Source organism: Hylobates moloch, unplaced genomic scaffold (genome assembly GCF_009828535.3).
Source record: "Hylobates moloch isolate HMO894 unplaced genomic scaffold, HMol_V3 SCAFFOLD_2, whole genome shotgun sequence".
In the NCBI taxonomy this organism is placed as follows: Eukaryota; Metazoa; Chordata; class Mammalia; order Primates; family Hylobatidae; genus Hylobates; species Hylobates moloch.
Genome location: NW_026652277.1, coordinates 119,520,015 through 119,541,580, shown reverse-complemented (window position 1 = coordinate 119,541,580; position 21,566 = coordinate 119,520,015). Strand labels below are relative to the sequence as shown.

Below are 21,566 nucleotides of genomic sequence, written 5' to 3'. Positions count from 1 at the left end.
CCACCTAATTTTCACCCCCTTGGAGAACTTCAATCCACATTTTCACTGTCCAACACCTCACACATTCCCTTACTTCCATTCTAACTTCTATGATTTGGTATTATAATTATTTGTTTATAAATACTGGCAACTCTTTTCGCTCTTATTCTCCATCATGGTCTCTTAGAGAAATTAAACTCATTAAATTTAACTATTTGCTGACTTAACTGTCCTTCTGGGTTTAGTAGGATACAGTTAACTGAAATCACTTAACATTTATGGCCCCTAATCTCAAGTGGGCCATAAACCCAGAAAATGTTCTATATTTCCCTACAATATTCACTTTTCCCCTTTCCAAAAAGATAATTTTGCTCCTATTGCCCCTTCTTAAACCTTCTAAATTTCTCTTCCAATTCAACTCCATTTCTGCCAGTATACTCACTTCATTTTTCACCAATAAAATGGAGAAAATGAGTCAAGAACTACTCAGCTGTCCTGTCCAAATTCACCCACCCACTTGCATCTGAATTTCCACACTCTGCCTTCTCTCTCTTTGTTTTTTTTTTCTAATGGAATAAACAATCCCTGCTTCTGTCTAAGACTAACTCCCTCTAAGTGTCCCTTCCTTGGATTTCAGCTTTGCAAGTATCTTCACTGTTTCCTGCAACATTATTTTTTCCTTCTCTACTGGAATATTTATACCTATATAAACATGCTTTAAAAATTGGACATTTAAAAAAAAATTTCTGTGACTTTATGTATCTCTTCAGGTTCATTTCTATGGTATCCTAAATTGAAACCCCATTGAAATAACTGATTAGACTTGATATCTCTTCTCTCTCACCTCACATTCCCTCAATACAGTCCAGCTTAGCTTTTGTCCCCAACGCTCCAAGCAGACAATAGTATTGAGGTCACTAACAATGCTTTCGTGCCAAATCAAAATGATTAGTCCTTCAACCTTACCATAATTAAGCAGTTCTCATAGCTTGATTTGACACAATTGACCATGTCCTTCTCAAAATACTTTCTTGTCTAGTCTTCCTGAAATTAGATTCTTTTTGTTTTTCTTCTACCTTACTGCACATCTTCAATCACCTTTGCTTCTCTTTCTCTTCTTTACTTCTAAGATCATTCTTTGGCACTCCTCTATTCACAATATATTCTTAGATAATCTTATCCAGTTTCTTAGCTATAAATACTATCTATGTGCTAATGACTCACAAATTTATTCTACAATCCTTTCACCTGAGTTTCAAACTCATAAAACATTACCCATCTCAAAATTATTCCTTCCCAAAATAATTCCTTCCTTCATTCAACAAATATTGATTGAATGCCTATTAATGTGCCAAATACTGTTAAAGGCTCAAATAATACAATAGTAAACAAAAATGCATATTCTTGCTTGGATATCTAACAGGCAATTCAAAAATAATGCATCAAAAGGATACCCTTGATTTTTTTCATCCCAAATTATGAAAGAAAGGCAACCTATCAGTGTGCTGGGTTATCTTTTTCTTTCCCTCAGATGCACCTTGCTTGTTTCCATCTCAAGAAGTTTGCACTTGTTCCTTCTGCCTAGGATGCTTTTCTGATCAATATTTGTACGGCTACCTATTTCTTATCCTTTAGGTCTTATTCCACATATATTTTTCTCCCATAACCCTAGCTAAAGGGCCTTCCTCACTCCTAAATCACTCTCCATCTTCTTATCCTAATTTGTTTTCTTTCATTGTTTATATCTTCTATGTACCACATAGAAGGTGAACTCCATCTCAGTCACCACTATAGCTCTATTCCAAAAACAGTGCTTGAGACATAGCAAATTTTAAATAAATGTTAAATTAACTCGAGAAAACATTAAGCAAGCTGTGTATACCATAAGATCCTACTTTTAATGAAATATGTACAAGAGCACAGAAAATTTATTATAAATAATTTTCCAAAGCAATCAAAGCTAACATTTGGCCAGTTAAACAGTTAAGGTATACATACTTCAAAATTTCTATGTTAATGTACAACATCTAACTGTAAATGTATTCCTAAATGTATTAATGTAGAGCCATGACCTTTTTCATGGGTCTGCTGATTGAAATTCCTCTTCTGTTTTGCATAAGCTCCAAACATAATGGATTATCCATGATTTTCAGCTTGTTTCTTTTAAGTGAAACAAGAATAAAGAGATACTTGCAAAGTACCTTATCAATTTTTTTCATGCAGTCATTCGAGTTTTCATAGAAACAATGTTATGCTTGCACTTTAACTATTTTATGTAATGCTTAATTGAATTATGAATTAGTAGGTACAACAAGCATAAACTGGTTATAGAAAAAATACTAGTGACCTTTTCTAAGAATACCAAACCATGGAGTCAAAATACAGAAACATGATCGTAGCCTACTGACGGTGAGTTTTCTCACTTCTGTGGATGTCAATCAGTATATTTTAGCAAGTGGATACAGAGCTTTAGTTACTCTTACAAATCAGTTAGGGGAAGGTAGGTTAAGAGAACGTCTACTGGTCATTAAAATGATAATTGTCATTTTCTTTGCTTGGTATGTTAATAAATGGAAAATTTTAATTTTCTTCCACATATTTTTTATAGCTTACAAATTTTCTACAGTACATAATATCTATGTAATAGTAAATGTTCAAATTATGATGTTTTAAAAGTAAGTAATATCTATATTTACCTTGAGATTTTGATTGTTTCAAATTTTAGTTAAAATAACATCTAAGTGAGACTTTCAAATCAAGAAAACTATGCATAATTTTTATCCGTTAAATTCATGTGCACCTGCCTTAGGGGCTAAAGTAGTTCATATTTTAAAGATATCTCACAGTCTTTAATTTATCACTTATTCATTTCCCTTTTCCTTTTGATTTAGTAGAAAAATTGGAAATAGGAATAAATATTTGAAGTCTGCGAATGAAATCTGAGAAGTTTATTTTATGGACAACATTAGCAAGAGTAATATTTTGCTTGAAAGCCAGAACCAGAATTCAAATTAACATCTCTTCTCCCAAGGCATTATTCGTAAGACCCCTGACACATGCACTATGGAGCCACAGGCTGTTCCGGCATGACTACTGAGAAACAAGGACACTAAAGTATGCAGTAATTCTTTGACATTCAACACTACTTAAATTCTCTCAGCTTCTGGAGTCACTTAGTCTAGGTGGCCAAATAGGTTGACTAAGTCTTTTTCTCTGAAGGATTGTAAACATATGCTCCCAAAAGTCTGAAATGTTTTTCCCCATTTCTGAAACAAACAAACAGAAAACTGAGTCATTATAGAAATGAGAAACAATTTTTCAGCTTCCATCTTTTTGTTGGACCTCTCTTCCTTTAAGGTATTACCATCATCTCAAATCTTCCTGTTTGCAATCAATACCATCTCCTTTTCAAGCCCCCTGCTTTTGCAATAGCCCCATTTCTGTGAAAAGCACTAGAGTCTTCCTAGTCACCTAAGCTGCAAAGCTCTAAGGTCTCTTTTATCTCCGTACTATCCTTCCCTATCTCGAAAAGATCTTCCCATTCAATCATTGCTTTGAGCCCCCTGGGCTCTATACCAGTCCTTATTAACTTAGGCTTGAATTGCAGCTTCCTGCTACCTGCTGGAGTGTGTCTTATGCATTTGCACAGAGCCACCAGATATGCCTTCCTGGAAGCAGGACAGAGCAGGAAAAGCACAAGTTATCAAGTTAGAAGGGACTGATCTTAAACGCTCAGCCTTAACCTTACTAATCAAATGTTCTTGAGCAACATACTAAATATATTGGCACCTCAGTTCCATCATCTGTAAAGTGAGAAATAATGCTCGTCTTACAGCATTTTTGTGAGACTTAGAATTAGTGTAAGGCAAATATGTCTTTACATAACCACCACAAATTGCATGATATTTAGCAAGGAATGGTAAATGATATTACTTTTATTGCACTTTCCTGTTCTAATATCTTTAATGGCTTTCCATTATCTTCTTCCTAAATGGCCTTCCTACTCTCATCTATTTTTATCAAAATGCTATTTTATGTTTATATTTATATTTGAGATTCAGTTTGAGCCCTATCTTCCCCCAAATTCCTTTTCCAATAACATCAAACTGTCAAATTTTTATAAAATTTATAGCAGGGGTGTCCTGTACTTGGTGATGCTAAAATAATAACAATAAAAATTATTATTAGTATTTATTATTATTAATTTAATTCTATGTGAAAAGATAGAAATATCAAATTCTCTTTGTACAGGGATTTTTGTTTGTTTGTTTTGTGAGACAGAGTCTCTCTCTGTCACTGAGGCTGGAGTGCAGTTGCATGATCACGGCTCACTGCAGCTTCAACCTCTCAGGATCAAGTTATCTTCCCACCTCAGACTGCCAAAGAGCTGGGACTACATGTGTGTGTCACTATGCCAGGCTAATTCTTTCTATTTTGTTTGTAGAAACGGAGTCTCAAAATGTTGTCTATGCTGGTCGTGAACTCCTGAGATCAAGCAGTCCTCTCACCTTGGCCTCCCAAAGTGCTGGGATTACAGGCAGGAGCCACCAAGCCCGGCTTTGGTGTAGGTTTTCATATTGTGAATGGATTCATTTAGTGACTTTTTTCTTTCAAATAGATTAAAGTCAACTTTGCACCTTCTCTCTGGTAGCCATGCATATTTGGCTTTACTGAGACTACTCTCTCCTCTGTTTCTTACATTGCAACTATACATATGGATTTATAGACACCGCTCTGTCCTTCACTCCTTAGTAGTACCCAGGGCTTGAAAGTTGCTAGGAAGAAAGTGGATAAATTTACAAAGAGTCAAAGAAACTCCTAGGAGAAAAACAATCAAGACCACAATCCAGGGTACCTTTGAGGGACTGAGGATGCTCAAGCGGAGTTAGGTGAGAGAACACATTCTCAGCTGAAAGTAAGTACAGTATAGACAAGGCCTGAGAGTCTCAGAGAAGAGCTGGATCTGGAAATAGCTTTTGACTGATACATGGGTCCTAACTCAGCCACTATGGGCAGACTCAGAGGTGCCTTTTGTTGCATAAAGAACCAGATAACTAAAAAGCTGGAACAGTGGGAGTCCAGGTCAATTTGAGGGTAAATTTGAGCTCTAGTTCTAGTGATGAGTGACCAGACAGGATGTGAGGAGACAATTGGCAAAAATGACCTTCAACACTCAAGGCAATGGAATAAAGGATGAACAGAGATAACCATTTGACCGCCATATTTTCAGCAGAAATACCAGGACCCCAGGTCTGGCAGTAACTCTAGGACTGTGGTAGCACTTTTTGGAGTACTTCAAACCTGGCAGCAGCTATGAAATTCTCTAGCTTGAATAGAGTACATATGTGCTGAGTATCTTACAATGAAACCTGTAGTTCCATCAACCAGTCTGCTCAACCTGATCAAGTTTCTGAATTTCTTTGACTTATCACAGGAATGTACAATTTTATCCAAGTCCAGTGAGGTAACTACAAAGGGAGTGAACCATTCTTCATGTTAATTGGGCACATAACATTCTCAAGTTGTGTCTTTATGTAAAGTTATAGTTATATCCTAAACAAAAAGTAGATAAACACTCATATAAATGCATTGTTTTCTATATACATTTCTCACTGCATGCCAGCATTTTTTTTTTCAATGATTTAAGGCTATGTTTCACTTGTTTTATTAAACTGATAATTCTTCAAGTGCAAACATCATGTAATCTATTTATTTATATTTTTCTTATCCTTCACATGATATAATACCATACATTGCATAGAGTAGATGTTCAGTAAATATTTGGAGAATGAATGAATGAATAGCAATACATTGGAGTTTTTTTATGAAGGATCGATTTGGTACCATTTCAACATCTGTGTCTGTTTAATAACTTTAATTTCCCCTTCTGGTTCAATTTGGTCACAGGGCATTCTGAAGATTAATGAATAAAATATGTATGAGTTCTTTTAGAAAGGCAAATGAAAGATCAACATAATATTTCCTCTCTGCATAATAAAGCAGGAGAATTCCTAATATCCTTTAGGCAAATTCACCCTAAAAGTCTTCATTTCATTTTTGTCTGAAACATTCTTCTGATTTATTAATGTGGATTTAAAAAGTATTGGCCAAGCATATCTTGGAAATTAGTGCATCAGATTAGATTCTTGACCATTTCTTAGGCCTTTATATCACAAAACTGCATAGGCTACACTTTTTAAAATTTGTCTTTCTAATGTAAATATAATTACTCAGATAGCACTGTCATGAAAAAATCATCAACAATTTGACATTAAACTAGCTATAAGTCATGTTCATTCATTCAGTTAATTTCACCCAGAGCATTAAAATAAGCAACTACCTACTCTTAGATTTAAAAGTAAATAAATATTTACACAGTTGCATCCTTATTCAATTTTCACTTTTGTATAAACGGGGATCAAAAGGTCCTTTGAGAATGATGAACTGTACTCAGAACATAGTAGCACCTGCACTAAAGTGCAGAAAGGGCATTTATCTTGAAACAAATGAATCTCACTTATGGAGGATCAACTACTGGCCAGACACTGTCTCCAAGTGGTGTCAGAGTTATGTATTTAATCTTTAGAGTGACACTGTGATGTAGGCTGGTTTCATCGAATAGCTAAGACAACTGAGGCTCAGAAATATTAAACAGTTAGCAGAAGTTTACAAAGGAAGTAATAAGCAGACTGTTTTCAAGAGTTAGGTGTTTTAGATTACAAAACTCTTGCTCTCAGATGGAAATAGAATAGATTTAATAGTCTTCTACTCCAGGCACAAAAAACCTAACCAAAAATCCATTCTTTAGTTCTGTGTCCAACAAGCCATCTTTTTAACTTAAAAACGAAATGATCTGACATTGAGAAAAAATAAATGACACATTCCGTTTTCATAAACTTCTAACTAGACTTAAATATCTGTTAAATAGGGATATGCTATTATAATAGCACATTTCAAATCATTGTAATTGGGCTCATTTTAAAAAGAAGACTACTGGATTCAAGTTTTAAGCAGATTCTGTATGAAAGTCTCTTATGATTGCATCCAACACACACACACACACACACACACACACACGCACACATGCACACACGTACACCCTAAGTATCTATTACAGTGATTTTGCATACAACAGATGATAATTAATGCTGAAATAATGAATCAATTAATTAAACTACAAGCACTCTGTCAAATTCTATGCCGTAAGTCGTGGGGCCTTTAAGAGGAGGCAATGACTTATAATTATAAAAAGCCAGGTAGGTTTTCAACATTTTATATGTGAATTCATTATCCCTTTTGATCCTTATGACAACCCACTAAAATTTATTATTTCTATCTGACAAGTGAGGCTCAAAGAGTTTAGGTAACTTGCCTAAAGTAACAGCATTAGAGAGGTTTGGGAATGAGATTCAGATGTGGCTTATGACCTCTATGTATGAGTTTAGTCTGTAAGGAAAGAAATAAGAGGGTTTAGTAGACCAACTAGCTACCACCTTACCCAAAACTGGTGTGAAATTCTATAAGGTTAAAAATGAAGCAAAAAATCTGACAGCACATCTAATTTTTTTTTCCTGGTTTCTAATTCATCATGCTCAACTTTTTCCTTTAGATGCTTAAGGATTCTTTTATATTTACTTCTGACAATAGTTTAGGGATCTTTCTTTCTATATATAACCTGCCTATTCTATGTTTCTGAATCTATAAAATGAAGATGATAACTGCCCCATGATGGCATGAGTTAATAAGGCAGAAACAGCAGTAAAATGCAGCAAGCATTAAATACAATTCACGATTAGGTTATTTATATTAGATGTCAAATACAAATAGTAACATTTGCTGGTAGCTAGACTCAGAATTTGTATAAAGTCATTGTTTGGGTCACTATTCCTAGGGCCACTGTACACATCCTAACATCCTTAAAATTCATATTCTTTATATATGCATATACTCTTATTTCTAATAACAGAGTTGAGTACTTTTTTGGATTAGGCAGGAGAAATTCTACACTGGTGGGATCCAGAGGTAGGTAATTTAAAACAAAAGAAATGGAAATATCTACTGAGGAATATATTTATATTAAAACATCAGAGGTAGGATTATTGTGCATTATATATAATATAAATTTGATTATATGCCAAGTTCTTTATTTATTTATGATAGTTTTTAGAATCTCTATTTTTAAATAAAATTCTTCTAAAATTGAACATGACTAAAAAAAGCTGCAACGTGTTCATTATAAATCACAGCAGGGAAAACTGTTAAATTTCTTACAGACATATTGATTCTAAAATTAATGTAATCTACAGTTATGTGTGTCATTTGTTTTTTGATATTTTTATAGTTTATAGCTAATATTTAATAACAAAACTATGCCAAAATCTGATACACACAATCGATCCCCTGCTTAACGATGATGAAACTTGTGATTTTTTTGATTTTATGATGTTGCAAAAGCCATATGCAAAAAGTAGAAATTGTACTTCAAGTACCCATACAACTATTCAGTGTTTCACTTTCAGTACAGCATTCAATAAATTCCATTAGAGATTCAACAATTTGTCTTAAAATAGGTTTTGTGTTAAATGATTTTGTCTAAATGTACGTAAGTAATACTTACTTAATGTAAATATTCTGAACATGTTTAAGGTAGGCGAGGCTAAGCTATGATGTTAGGTAGGTTAGGTGTATTAAGTGCATTTCTGACTTATGATATTTTCAACTTATGATGGGTTTATAAACATGCAATCCTGTCATAAGTCAAAGAGCATTTGCATATACTGAGTGTACTAAGTCTATGTATTATAAATGCTTATCCTATTAATACTGTGACCAGGGACACTGTCTTTCTAGTAAATAGATAAAAATGAGTATAGATATGTATAGATAGTATAGTTTAGTACATAGATAAATATAGGTATGAATATGATTAAATAGATAAATATGAATATTGCTTACTATTCACAAAAGTGCCTGCTATGGTTTGAGCGTGCCTCCTTCCAAAATTCATGTTGAAACTTAATCCCCAATAAAACAGAATTAAAAAGTGTGGCTTTTGAGAGGTGATTAAGTCATCATCACTGCATTAAACATTCACGAAAGAGATTAGCAACCTTATAAAAGAGCTCCAGGCTGAAAGGACCACTCTCTTGCCCTTTGGTTTCTCCCACCATGTGAGGACACAGTGTTCCTCCCCTCTGGAGAATATAACAGGGTGCCGTCTTGGAAGCAGGCAGTTGCTTTCACCAGACACCAATCCTGCGAATACCTTGATCTGGGCTTCTTGGCCACCAGAATTGTGAGATAAATTTCTGTTTTTTATTAATTATCTAGTCTCAGGTATTCTGTCATAGCAGCACAAATGTATTAAGATATTACCTAAGATAATATAATATGAATTTAGATATAAATAAGAATTATATATTTTTATATATTTCCCCCTTATTTTATATTATTTATATTTATATAAAATCATATATAAATGTAAGTATTCAACTAAATGCAAATTTTAAAGACTGGGGTGAGGCCAAGGTATTTTTTTATATGGCATTGGTTTTAAATTTTTGGGGGGAGGAGCCAAAAACAAATTCCAAAAATTATTCATAAAATTGAATTAATACGGGAAAATCTATAGCTTTGATAATTACCACCAGTCTACTCCATCTCAGTTCATTCCAAATACAACATACAGATAAGTTTGGTGTATTTTTACCCTGAATGCAAACTGGCGTCCAGAAAACATATTTTATACATTTTAAAAATAGATCCACTCTTCCTTCTATGATGAGAGTGCACTATAGTTACAGTAATAAACTTCCTTAGCCAGAACTTTGCTGTAGTATATTATGAATATTTGAATAATAAGATTTACTTGTAGGCCTCAATTCCATCCGTTACTCTCTCTTCTTTAATAATTTCAACCAGTATTTGGTGCTTTTTAATTATTTTGATTTTCTATGCTAAATGTAGAATATTTATAATTATCTTTTAATTAATTAGCATGAAAAAACATTATCACAGATTTATATCCCACTGTTTCCCAATCCACTCCTTTAACTTACAACATTGAACATTATGTCAAACTTGCTGTTAACTTCATTCTCAGGTTAGAAACTGAGTGCCTACCCCAGTGAAATAATCCATTCTCTATTTTCTTGACCATGTTGTATTTCCTTTTCTTTGTGCCCTGTACTTGCTTTCTCAAGTTCAATGCCTTGTTACCTCAATAAGCAGCTTGGCATTTTTGTTTTTCAAGGTCACATTCATTGCTTTCATTAATTCTACCTTGATGCCAGTGTCCAGATGCAGATGTGGAGTCTTAAATCTCAGAATGTTGTCAGTTCTCAGACTCTGCAAAGTTGGACTTCATGCTTTTGTCAGGGCATTGGGCATCACCTCTTCTGGGTGTCCTTTACATTGACTGTCCCTTGAGGGGCCCTCCTTCCTGAACACCACAAATTTCTGTCTAGCTAGACTTCCTCATATCATTGGTGATTCGTCATATCCACATAAAACCATATAGCTGTTGAAGGAGTTCAGGATATGCCACCCCAAAATATGCTACTTGTTGGATCATATACATATACATATGATATAATCATATCACATGATATATGTACATGATCATATACACATATATGATATAGTCACATATATATGCTTATGATCCTACAAGTGGCAATATTAGATATATATAATTTTTTATTTTTATATAATGTTATATGTATGTATCTACCTGCTCACAATTTGCCACCCCTAAATTCCTAAATCACTTTTCCTTTGTCTTGGCACTTTTCTAAAAAGATAGCTTTCTTTGTTAAGAGGCTACATAAGCCCACGTTCTAACCACCCCTTGAGCTATTCCCATCTGAGTTCTTCAGTGTGAGTAGGTGCTGCATACAACAATGAACTTCAGTTATTTTTTCATGTTAGTCTGTCTCCTGTCAGAGGTCCCAGACAATGAACAAACCTAAGACAGGTAGAGGAAAACGTTTTTTGTTGTTGTTTTTTTCTCCCCTACATTTTTAAATATAAAATAAGAGACTGAAGAAAATTGCATGCAGAAATGTATTTATCCTTTACAAGTTGGTGTCACATAATATTATATTAATGCTTTGAAGATAAATTTTGCTCTTCAGGGTGAAGGGGAAAAAATCTCTCTTGATTTACCCTTACTTTTCCCAAGTGAAAAGTTTGAAAATTGACCTATAAAAATAACATGACCATTAAGATAATGTTTCACTGCAACTGCCATTTTTCATGTAAAAAACAATTACTTAAAATAGAAATTCAATCTCTATCAATTTTAGATGCTTAAATGCTGCTTATTTAATCTGTCAATGAGAAAAGGCAATTAGATGAAATGTTCTATGTTAGTAAAACAATGGAGGTTTTTAAGTCATTTCAATTATTTGCATTTAGATTTAGCTTGTAGCTTATTGCATCTTAGAAGATTAACATGTACATAAAATAAAGAAATACAGTGCCATTCTGTTATTCACACTCCATGCTCCATGTCCTTTTACCATTCATTAAATCAAGCATATATAAATGTAACAAATGTTGTACTTATGACTTCATTACATACTCTGAAATATACAAATATTTCTGCCATATTTTATTATATTATGAACCCCAAAATGTTTCTTCTGTGGTAACAACAAGAATAAGACTAGTAGTTATAACATTTATGTTAATAAATTTTGTGAAATGTTACACATTTTTCGACAAAATACTAAGAAGTTATGTACAATTCCTGGTAAATATATGTGTGTCTCTTGCTATCATAAATGATCATGGAAAACAAGAAATTTTAACAAGAATTTTCAGGAAGACAGGAAAGAAGATCCCAAAATACAAAATTAAGAAGCAATCAACGTCACACTTTGAACATAATTTTTCTATCAACAAAGATTGTGAAGTGATCAGAAAAACAGTTACTATCTTCTGATTTTATCAATTCCCTTAGTTATTTGATGAAATAGAGGTATTGTCTTCATTACCAAATCCTGAGTGCCTGGTATTAAATCCTGTGTGCTGCATACAATACACAGTACTAAAATTGATTTTTAAAAAGTTAATTCATTAATTCATTATGTTGCTACTCTTTATTCTTTTATTTTGGTGATTTAGTGCAATATAAGATGAAGCCAACTTTTTCAAAATGCTTCACCAATTTAAAAAACGTTGAGTTGGTTTGATCCGTTACTTGCCAAAACCTTACATTTATATTCATTTCAAATGAATTGAAGAAAAACAGCTATAATTAATTAAGACAAGCAAATAGCAGCAAAGGTGGGCTTGCAGTTGTTCTAGCAGTAAATGAAAAAGCCTGTCTGTTCTGTTCATACTTTATTTCTCTATGGTTCTATTTCCATTGCCTTTTTTTTTTTTTTTTGAGACGGGGTGTGACGTTGGAGTTTAGCTGGGTGAACACCTCACTGCAGCCTCGACTTCCCAGGCTCAAGTGATCCTCCCACCTCAGCCTCCCAAATAGCTGACTACAGGCCTGCCCCACCACACCCAGCTATAAAAGTAAATCTTCATACAGTAACAAATGATTACTTGTGTCACCTTAGTGGATGAGCTAAATTCCTGCTGTAAGATGTATATACAAGATGCTCATTTTTATTTTAAGATACTCAAATAAAAAAGGAAATTATAAAGCTGGGGTCTGTGGTCTGTTGTTATAAAGAAATAACTGTTAGGAGGGCTTTAGAATTAAAACACATAAAGACTCACCTCTCATAAACATTATCTCTTCCTTTGTAAAAAGAATGGGAACTACTCTTCTAACTTACTATACTTTCACTATTTAATCAAAAGTATTTCTAATGGCCGAGTGCAGCGGCTCATACCTATAACTAATCCCAGCACTTTGGGAAGCCAAGGTGGGTGGATCACTTGAGGTCAGGAGTTGGAGACCAGCCTGGCCAACATGGTGAAAACCCAACTTTATGAAAACTACAAAAATTAGCCAGGCGTGGTGGTGTACGCCTGTAATCCCAGCTACTCGGAGGCTGAGGCACAAGAATCACTGCAATCAGGGGAGGCAGAGGCTGCAGTGAGCAGAGATTATGTCACTGCACTCCAGCCTGGGTGGCAGAGCGAGACTCTGTCTCAAAAAAAAAAAAAAAAAAAAAAGTATTAAAGTATTTCTAAGCTTTTGCCATTGAGACTAGCCTAATTCCATCTTCTAAATGATTAGGTATCTTGATAATAAAGTACAAGAGGGCAAATAAAATGCTAACATATATTTGGGGAAATGAGAGGAACTAGTGATTAGAACATAGATGTAACATGATTAAAATCAATTAACAAATGCATTTATTCAATCAGGCAGTCAATCCCTCATTATGAGCTATTTTACACTAGACATTAAGCTAGGTATAGAGACTTCAAAGATTACAATATCTAGTTCTTGCTTCAAAAGAGCTGACAGTCTATTGAGAAAGTGATATAAAAACAAACTAAAGCACTAGAGTTAACTTTCAACATGGAGTTATACATAAAGTGCATAAATAAAGGACCACACATATAAAATATCTGGAGGACTCAGTGCCCATTCCATATAAAAGGTAACAGAAAACCTGAAAATTAGAGTATGAGTAGGAATATGCCAAACATTCAAAAAAAGGTAGGTGGTTTAAACAACGGAAGTATCCTCTGCTGGAATAGGTGATACATGATGAGTAACGACACATCAAAGGTGAGATGAGAGAGTGGCTTGGTGGAACAGGGAGTAAGCAAATATGAGGCTGGACAAGTTGGAAAGAGCCAGATCATAGAAGGCTTTTTAGACGTGGCAAATGAGCTCAAATTACACCTGGTAAATGATGAGGAGCCATGAGCAAAGTTCTGAAAAAAATCATACTAGAAAGAAGGTGAATGTAGGAGGGAGATGTTAGGAGTAGGACTTCAGTGAGGGGACTATTAGGAAAGCCAGGGGAACGATCATAACTAAGATAAAGTTCTGGGTTGAAAAGATGAATATAGTTAAGAAAAATATTGATACAGTAAAATTGACAGTGCTTAATGATTTTTGAGGTGAAAGGAAAGGGAGATAGCAGTCGGTGTCCAGGGTTTAAACTTCTAAAACAGTAATATTCCTATGGAAACCCAAATGATATAGTCAACCAATATGATTATTATTGATTTGCCTAATACATTTATATTATCAAGGAAATATGTGGTTTTATCTATCAGCACAAGAAAAAAAGTATTGATAATTATTAAGCTACTGAATGGATTACAGGTACATCGGTATTAATATGCATATATATATATATATTGGAACCACCGGGAAGGATTTCTGGGACACAGCTAGACTGTTTAAAATGTACCCTGAGGTGTTTGTATCTGATTTGTCTTGACCTGAAATTGCTGTAAACTCAATAAATCAATAATAAGTATCACCATTATCAGGCTCTGATTGGCACTGGTTTTCATCCTATAGTAAATGTGCTATATAAAGGCAGACAATGTCTGGTTAGAGGACTGGGGGAGATGTTATCTGATTTTGCAGTAAAGAACAGTAGTAATGCTCATTGAAAGGTATTTGCACACCTCCAGGAGCATGAAAAGATGGGAACACAATACAGAATGCATAGTATAGAAAGAGTTTTACAATAAGGGGTTTATGTCTGGGAAGTTCAGAGCACTAAATGGATGGCATTTTGGGGGAATGGAGAAAAGTGGGATATCATGTGTTAAAAGAAAACCCTCATGTGTAAAGGAAGAGTGTTGAGCTTTATTTCTTCCTCCTTTACTAGATCAGGTTTGGAAGTACTGTGTGAGTTGGTTCCTTGGTTGGGTTTATACCAAGTGAAACTAAAAATTTTACTGAGTTACTAACATTAACATCTTTAATATGATGACCCTAGACTGTAGAGAAAGAAACTACAATGGCAAGTGAAGTGGTTTTGTATTCAGTAGTCATTTAACTGATAAACAGTTATCTCAAAGGCCAATTAAAATCCTAACTCAACTAGAAAAACTCTTATGAATCCAATTTACTGTTTCCTTTTATAGCTCAAACATGAAGAAAGGATGTCAAAGTCTGAGCACTATGATCTTACACAATGGGAAATGATTATGATACTGATAATAATAGGTCTTGCTCCAAGCACTAGAGACTTTGCTGATAATCCCATTTCTTTATGGGACCATAGGGGATAAAAAGAACAAGAGATACACAAACATTGAGATCTCATGAATTGACTGAAGGGAATGTTGCCAATGCCACAATGCCAGGCTATAATTCTTTTTTCTTTTTTTTCGAACTAGAATCCTCTTAATTTACTGACTATATTCATGGTGGAAACAGCCTATTAATTTCTTTTCCTAAACATGTAATGACTTGTGAAAATGCTTACAATACAATTTTAAATGGAAAAGAAAAAGAATACTTATGTAAGACATAAATATGCCCCCATTTTAATAAAGAACTCAATTGGTTTTATTTTAATCATATGCTATTTTATAATTAAGAATTAATGTTATAAAATGAAACTATTTTATGTATATATTTTTAAATTTTGGTATAATGTTATATGATGAAAAGATTTTTAAATATATTAATTTTCCAAAAGGGAAATTGTGAAAACAAAATCAGTCTGCATCTATTTTGAAAGAAACCCTTATTTTAATGACAAACTTCATATCTACTTTATATTTACGAACTATACCAAAGGGAAAAGTATTGCATGGAAAATTCTTCTAAATAACTCAGAATCCATGGTTTATATACAATGCCCAGGATTTTTAATAGACACATTTTTCATCAGTCCATTTTTATTTTAAAATTTTTACCCTTCCAAGAAATCACCTGCCTGTTCAACAGGGAAAAACAGAAGAGGAATAGACTCGTGCCAAAAAGAGAGAAATTAATCTGTAATTCTCCTAATATCCTGTCTCTTTTTCCATATTGTAGAGGTTAATTCTCTCCAAGAGCTTCTACCTTGGAAATTAATACATCATTCTTTGTACTTATCTGTCTTTCAAAAGTTACCACAAATTAGGGACTACTTCATTTCAGGAGATGATGTGTAAAGTCACAGAGGGACTCACATAGCTATACAGAGAGTACCAAAGTAAAACTGAATATTTTTTATGATTCTGATACATAAAGGGGCACACTAGTCCTTGGACTTATTTATCTGTGGAAGTCAATATATAAAGATGTAAAATTGTTCTGATACCTACTGATTTACTTTTCGTAAAACCATTTAATAATGGTATTGAAAATAAGATATTCATCCTGAAATCAAAGAATTGTAAAGAAAGCTATTATAATATATAAATATCTTTATATAATATATAAAAATATTCACATGATCATAACAACAATTTAAAGGATAGTATACATTATAATATTAAAAAATCGCATTGTCTTAAGTTTCAAAAGTTTGATTCACCATCTTTAAACTGGTAATAAAATATAACATTTATAATTTTTTCTAGTTTGTATTTTATCTTAAATCTGGCTCCACTTTGAAAGAAAATATTTTCATTCTTAAGTTATGTAGGTATTTTCCTCTCAATAAAAATTCTCAAACATATCGTAAGTTAAAACTAAACTACTAGAACTGGTCAACTATCTCTATATGCAACCAAGTAAAATTTCCCTATAGTGTTTCTTTTAAAACAAATTCATACGGATATATTTTCAAATTCTAGTAGGCGATTTCTCTCACAAACAGAAAACAAATGTATTTTTTGTTCCCTCAGAAAGTTGATGCCTTTAGGCTAACCATTTCTTCTTCATAGTCTCTATGAAGGCACTCAATTTGTATTACAAAACCCTCTAAGGATAAAAAAATCAAACTTTCCTTTTATCCCTACAGTATCAAAACATGCTTTGAAGCCATTGAAGTAATTAATGGAAAAGTTACAATCATAATAGAAAAAGCTTTTCTACATACATGTAAGGATAGAGGATGTTTTTGTTTATAAATTCTCCATTTAGACTAATACTCATTAAAAGCAGGTGGTAATTACCTATGAAATGTAAATATCACCCCACTGCTAAGCTATTTCCTTAATTATAGTGATACTTTAGTCTGTAGATAAATGATTTAGTAAGAAAACATCAGGCATTTATAATTTTTAAAAATAACATGATACATACCTACCAGGTCTGACAAGGTAGACGCCAGGCACATTTGGCTACTACAGAGCAAATATGACTGAAATGTGACTACTCTGAATTAATATGCATGATGTCAAATACATACCATCTTTCAAAGATTTAGTATAAAAAATATAAAATGTCTCAGTCATAATTTTTATATTGATTACTTATTAAAAATAATTATTTTTACATAGTAGCTTAAATTAAACACACTAATAACACTGATTTTTACCTATCGTTTGGAGGACACAGTATAAGAAAACTTAAAATTATGTATACCTTGCCATTGATTTTTATTGTAAGCATTGGTATAAACAACTAAGTTATATAAGAATATACCCTTCTTTTATAGTTTATGCAATAGTGCCGCTTCTGGGTTTAAACTGGGACTTGAAAATGACAAATGTGATTATTGATTAGTCTTCAGCCTTAAAGAGTGAGTAAGCTCATGGGAGAATTTTGTGTGTTTTGTGTGACATAAGTCATTTATATGACACCAGATATCAGAAATCATCATGTTGAAGAGTATTCGTATATTGATAGGTAAGATCAGAAGGATAACTATCAGATTAATGTCTTCTTTTCAGTTTCTCATTTCTCCCATGTAGGGCACTAATTAACTCTACAGAAATTCCTGTGTTGTAGTACCCTGGTGATAGTTGTAATGCCTTTTGAGATACTTGGATGGAATCATAAGTTTTTCATATAAAATTGATTTTAAAAAATTGATAATAAAATTATTTGCATTGTAGCTCTGATATTTTGCTTTTAATGTCAAACAATTAAACTGAAGTTTATATGTATGCATATAAACCCAGAAGTTAATATGTATGCAATACTATTTAGAAACACACAAACTGATCTTTAAGTGGGTATTCATACCGTCATAAATCCATCCAGCAAACCTGAATCGGGTTTCGGAGGTGCCTGCAATCGTTCCATCGACCACTTTTCAATGATGGAGGAGACTTGGGTATTTTCTGTATTTAATATTCTGAACCCTGTCATATTAACACCACTGTATCGGTAGGGCTCAACATCAAGAGCAAAGAGGTCCTAAAAGACAAATGTTATTGTGTTGTTATTATCGACAGAGTATCTTCACAGGCATGTATTACTGAAATAGTCACTTATTTTTGTTTTTTTTAGGTCACTTAACACCTTTGTGTCAAGTGACGTTAAACATCACAAATCACCAAGATTCAAATAAACTGTCCTCATGCTTTGGCATTGCAGAGATACATGCTCTGTATGTAAAAATCTATGTATATTTTTTATTATAAATCCACCAGTGAAACAATGGGATCTTCTATAACTCACATCTAAGATTTGCAATAGCTTTCTTCTCTCTGTTTAGGATAGCTTGCCTTATTTTACGTATTAATATTTTGCTTTAATTTTTTCTATGCCCTGCTTCCTCGCCTGGTTATTGCTGTTTTTAATTTTTTTTTTGTCAGTGTTTCTTTGTTTGATTGTTGTTTTTAGAAAGCAAGTCACAAAATATGGCTTCTAACTAATGAAAACTATATGAAAGGTGTGGAAAAAATGCTAAGAAGACTAGCCTTTTTGGTTGCAGAAACAATACAGTTCCTTCATCTCACGTCTCACACCTAGAAACTTCACTATAAGTTTCCAATAAACGCTTTATGCCTGTTTGTGTTTATGCCTTTTCTAGTCTGTATATAGAGAACGTTCTTGCTCTGCCCTTTAGTTTTCCCAGGAGATATGAGGCCAAAGCTATCATGGAAATGGATGCCACCATGAAAACATCCAGCATGTGGAGTTTTGCCCTCTTTCTAGTTGGCATAGCTAATCCTCAGAACGTATGGACAATATTGAGAATCAAGGCAAGATTAATGCCATTGGTTCTGTGAACAGCTTGCCTTAGACTCATACAGCTACACAGGCTAGATAATAAGAATACAATTCAGTGGAAAGCAGCTGGCATTGGCCTGAGCTCTAGTCTGTGCTATGAAAAACATAGGAATCTTTAGGTTTTTATTTTTTAATGTTTACAATCTAGCCGAGGAGATAGGATATATTCAAGAGGTGAATAAATAAAGCATGGCAATATATGCCAAGTGGTAAAAGAGTACAAATCATAAATGCAAAAGAAGTCAGAAGCAAGACAAGTTATTTTCAATTTGTATGGTCAAGAAAAACTTCACAGAGCAGATGGGATCTTAGCTGTGATGAGGCTCAGAACATGCTACCCCCAAATATGGTACTTGGCTATAGGAAATTGAGAAGACACAGAAGCAGGAAGGTCACTCTGTGACCTTATCCCACCTTTCTCCCCTGAAGTGGACCATAAAAGAATTACCTACCCCCACAGAAAGGAGGTCATAAGACTCTCATTCCAGAGGGATCCAGCCCTATACCTGGAGGTCAAGAAGAATCTGAACAATTTGGCCTTGCTAAGTTTTCTGGATTTATTGCCATTAAATCATAACCTCCCTTTGTCTAATAATTTTCCTACATAACTATCTACTCTTTATCAAACCAAAACAAAAACAAAAACGCCAGATTTTCCCATTTCTTTGAGTCTTCATTTCTGATGGCTTTTGTGTCACATAAAATTTATATTAAATACATTTTTATGTGTTTCTCTTGTTAACCTGTCTTTTGTTATAGAGATCTCAGCCTTGAACCTCATGATGTGTGAGGAAAAGAAATCTTTTCTCCCCTACAGCTGCCATTAAAGAAAGACTGGGCTGATGATTGACAAAAAGAGAATTCAAAGTGTGAGTGGAGACACAAAAATTAGAAGATATAAAACCTATTCAGGAGATTGATCCACATCAGTTCAGCTATAAATGAGAATTCCTAAAGGAGAATAGTAGCAAAAGGAAATGGGAAAGTTTGATTAGGATCAAAGTATAAAAGGCCTTCAAATGTAGGCCTATGAGTTCTACATATCCTAAACTAGTTGTTTCATTTATTTTCCTTATTGAGAGATACTTTTGATTTCCCCAAAATCTTACGCTTATGCTGAGTTGTAACAGCACTGAAATATAATTTGCTGATGAGGGAATGCTCTCACTTCCTCTCCACCCTCACCACTAAGTTTCTTACAAGCTGCAAAAAGTTGTCTGCTAGGAAATAATATAGAGATATGCCAGAGCCAGCTTTGCTATTTTTAAGTAAAATACATCCTACTGCATGAATAATCTCCTTTAGAGGTAAGAGTTGTCATCACAGGAAGCTATTGCAATCAATTAAATTTTAATAATCTGATCTGGCAGCTTCAAGACTTCTAGAAGCAAGGAGACTAACTGGAAGAATTTCAAGTTAATGGAGAAAACATTGGTTAGACTGGTTGTTGTGGGAATGGAGAAGATAGATGCTAGAGACACTACAAAGGAAAAATCAGTAAAATTTTCTTGGTGATACAGGAGTCAACGAAAGTTGAAATTTTTAAGATAATCAGAAGAGACATCAATTCAGAGGACACTAAAGTTTAAATATTTTGAAATTATCTAATGGCACAACAATTAAAAGTGTTTACAGTATACAGTAATTCATAAATATTACATAGAACATTTAGACCTCATTCGAACAAAGATGATAACTGAGGCTCTAAATACTAACAAGTTCTGAAGAAAATAATTGAAGAGAAAATAAGATTGGATGAAGTTCAAACTTGGAGATGCTGTCATATTTGGGACATGTGGAAGAAAGAATTAGTAAAGAGACAGCTGTTTTACAGAGAAAGAAAGGTCAGGATAATGTATTGATAACGAAATGGAGCTAACAGTAAGTTTGATACAGGTTAAAGTCAGATTTTCATACATAATAAGGGAAAATTGTGTGGTGAGTATGTGAAAACAAAATATAAAGGTAACATTCAATTTGCTGATGGCAAATTAAAGCATATTGGCTTTTAAAAAAACCTAACTAAACATAGGCAAAAGCAGAATCGAAAATTTAATCTACTGAAAGGACAGCTTCAATACATCTGATTTTCGAAAACTGAATAGAGCTGAGATAACATAAGAATTTGTGCTTTTGTTTTGTTTTGTTTTTAGATGGAGTCTAGCTCTGTCACCCAGGCTGGAGTGCAGTGGCACAACCTTGGCTCACTGCAACCTCCGCCTCCCAGGTCCAAGCAATTCTCCTGTCTTAGCCTCCTGAGTAGCTGTGACTACAGGCACCCACCACCATGCCCGGCTAATTTTTGTATTTTTAGTAGAGATGGGGTTTCACCATATTGGTCATGCTGGTCTCGAACTCCTGACCTCAGATCCTTCTGCCTCGGCCTACCAAAGTGCTGGGATTACAGGCGTGAGCTACTGCACCCGGCTGAATTTGTGCTTTTCTAAAGCACTGATTTCTCAGGAAACTAATTTCAAGATCCATTATGTTCTGAAAGTTCTCTAAAGCAACATAAAAAGAAGACATGTAATATTTTGAATTGATATCTGAAATAATATTATTTCAAAATCATCAGCTTCTATTA

At 33.8% G+C, this 21,566-nt stretch overlaps 1 protein-coding gene across 12 annotated transcripts in view; it reads right to left on the bottom strand.

Moving 5' to 3' along the window:
• GRIK2 (glutamate ionotropic receptor kainate type subunit 2) overlaps window positions 1-21,566 on the bottom strand; it is a 671,651-nt gene that overhangs the window by 352,957 nt on the left and 297,128 nt on the right. For all 12 annotated transcript variants that reach the window (XM_058435428.1, XM_032155777.2, XM_058435430.1 and 9 more), the window contains exon 7: window positions 17,990-18,163. In XM_058435428.1, coding sequence (XP_058291411.1) covers window positions 17,990-18,163 — 174 coding nt within the window. The remainder of the gene's footprint in view (window positions 1-17,989; window positions 18,164-21,566) is intronic.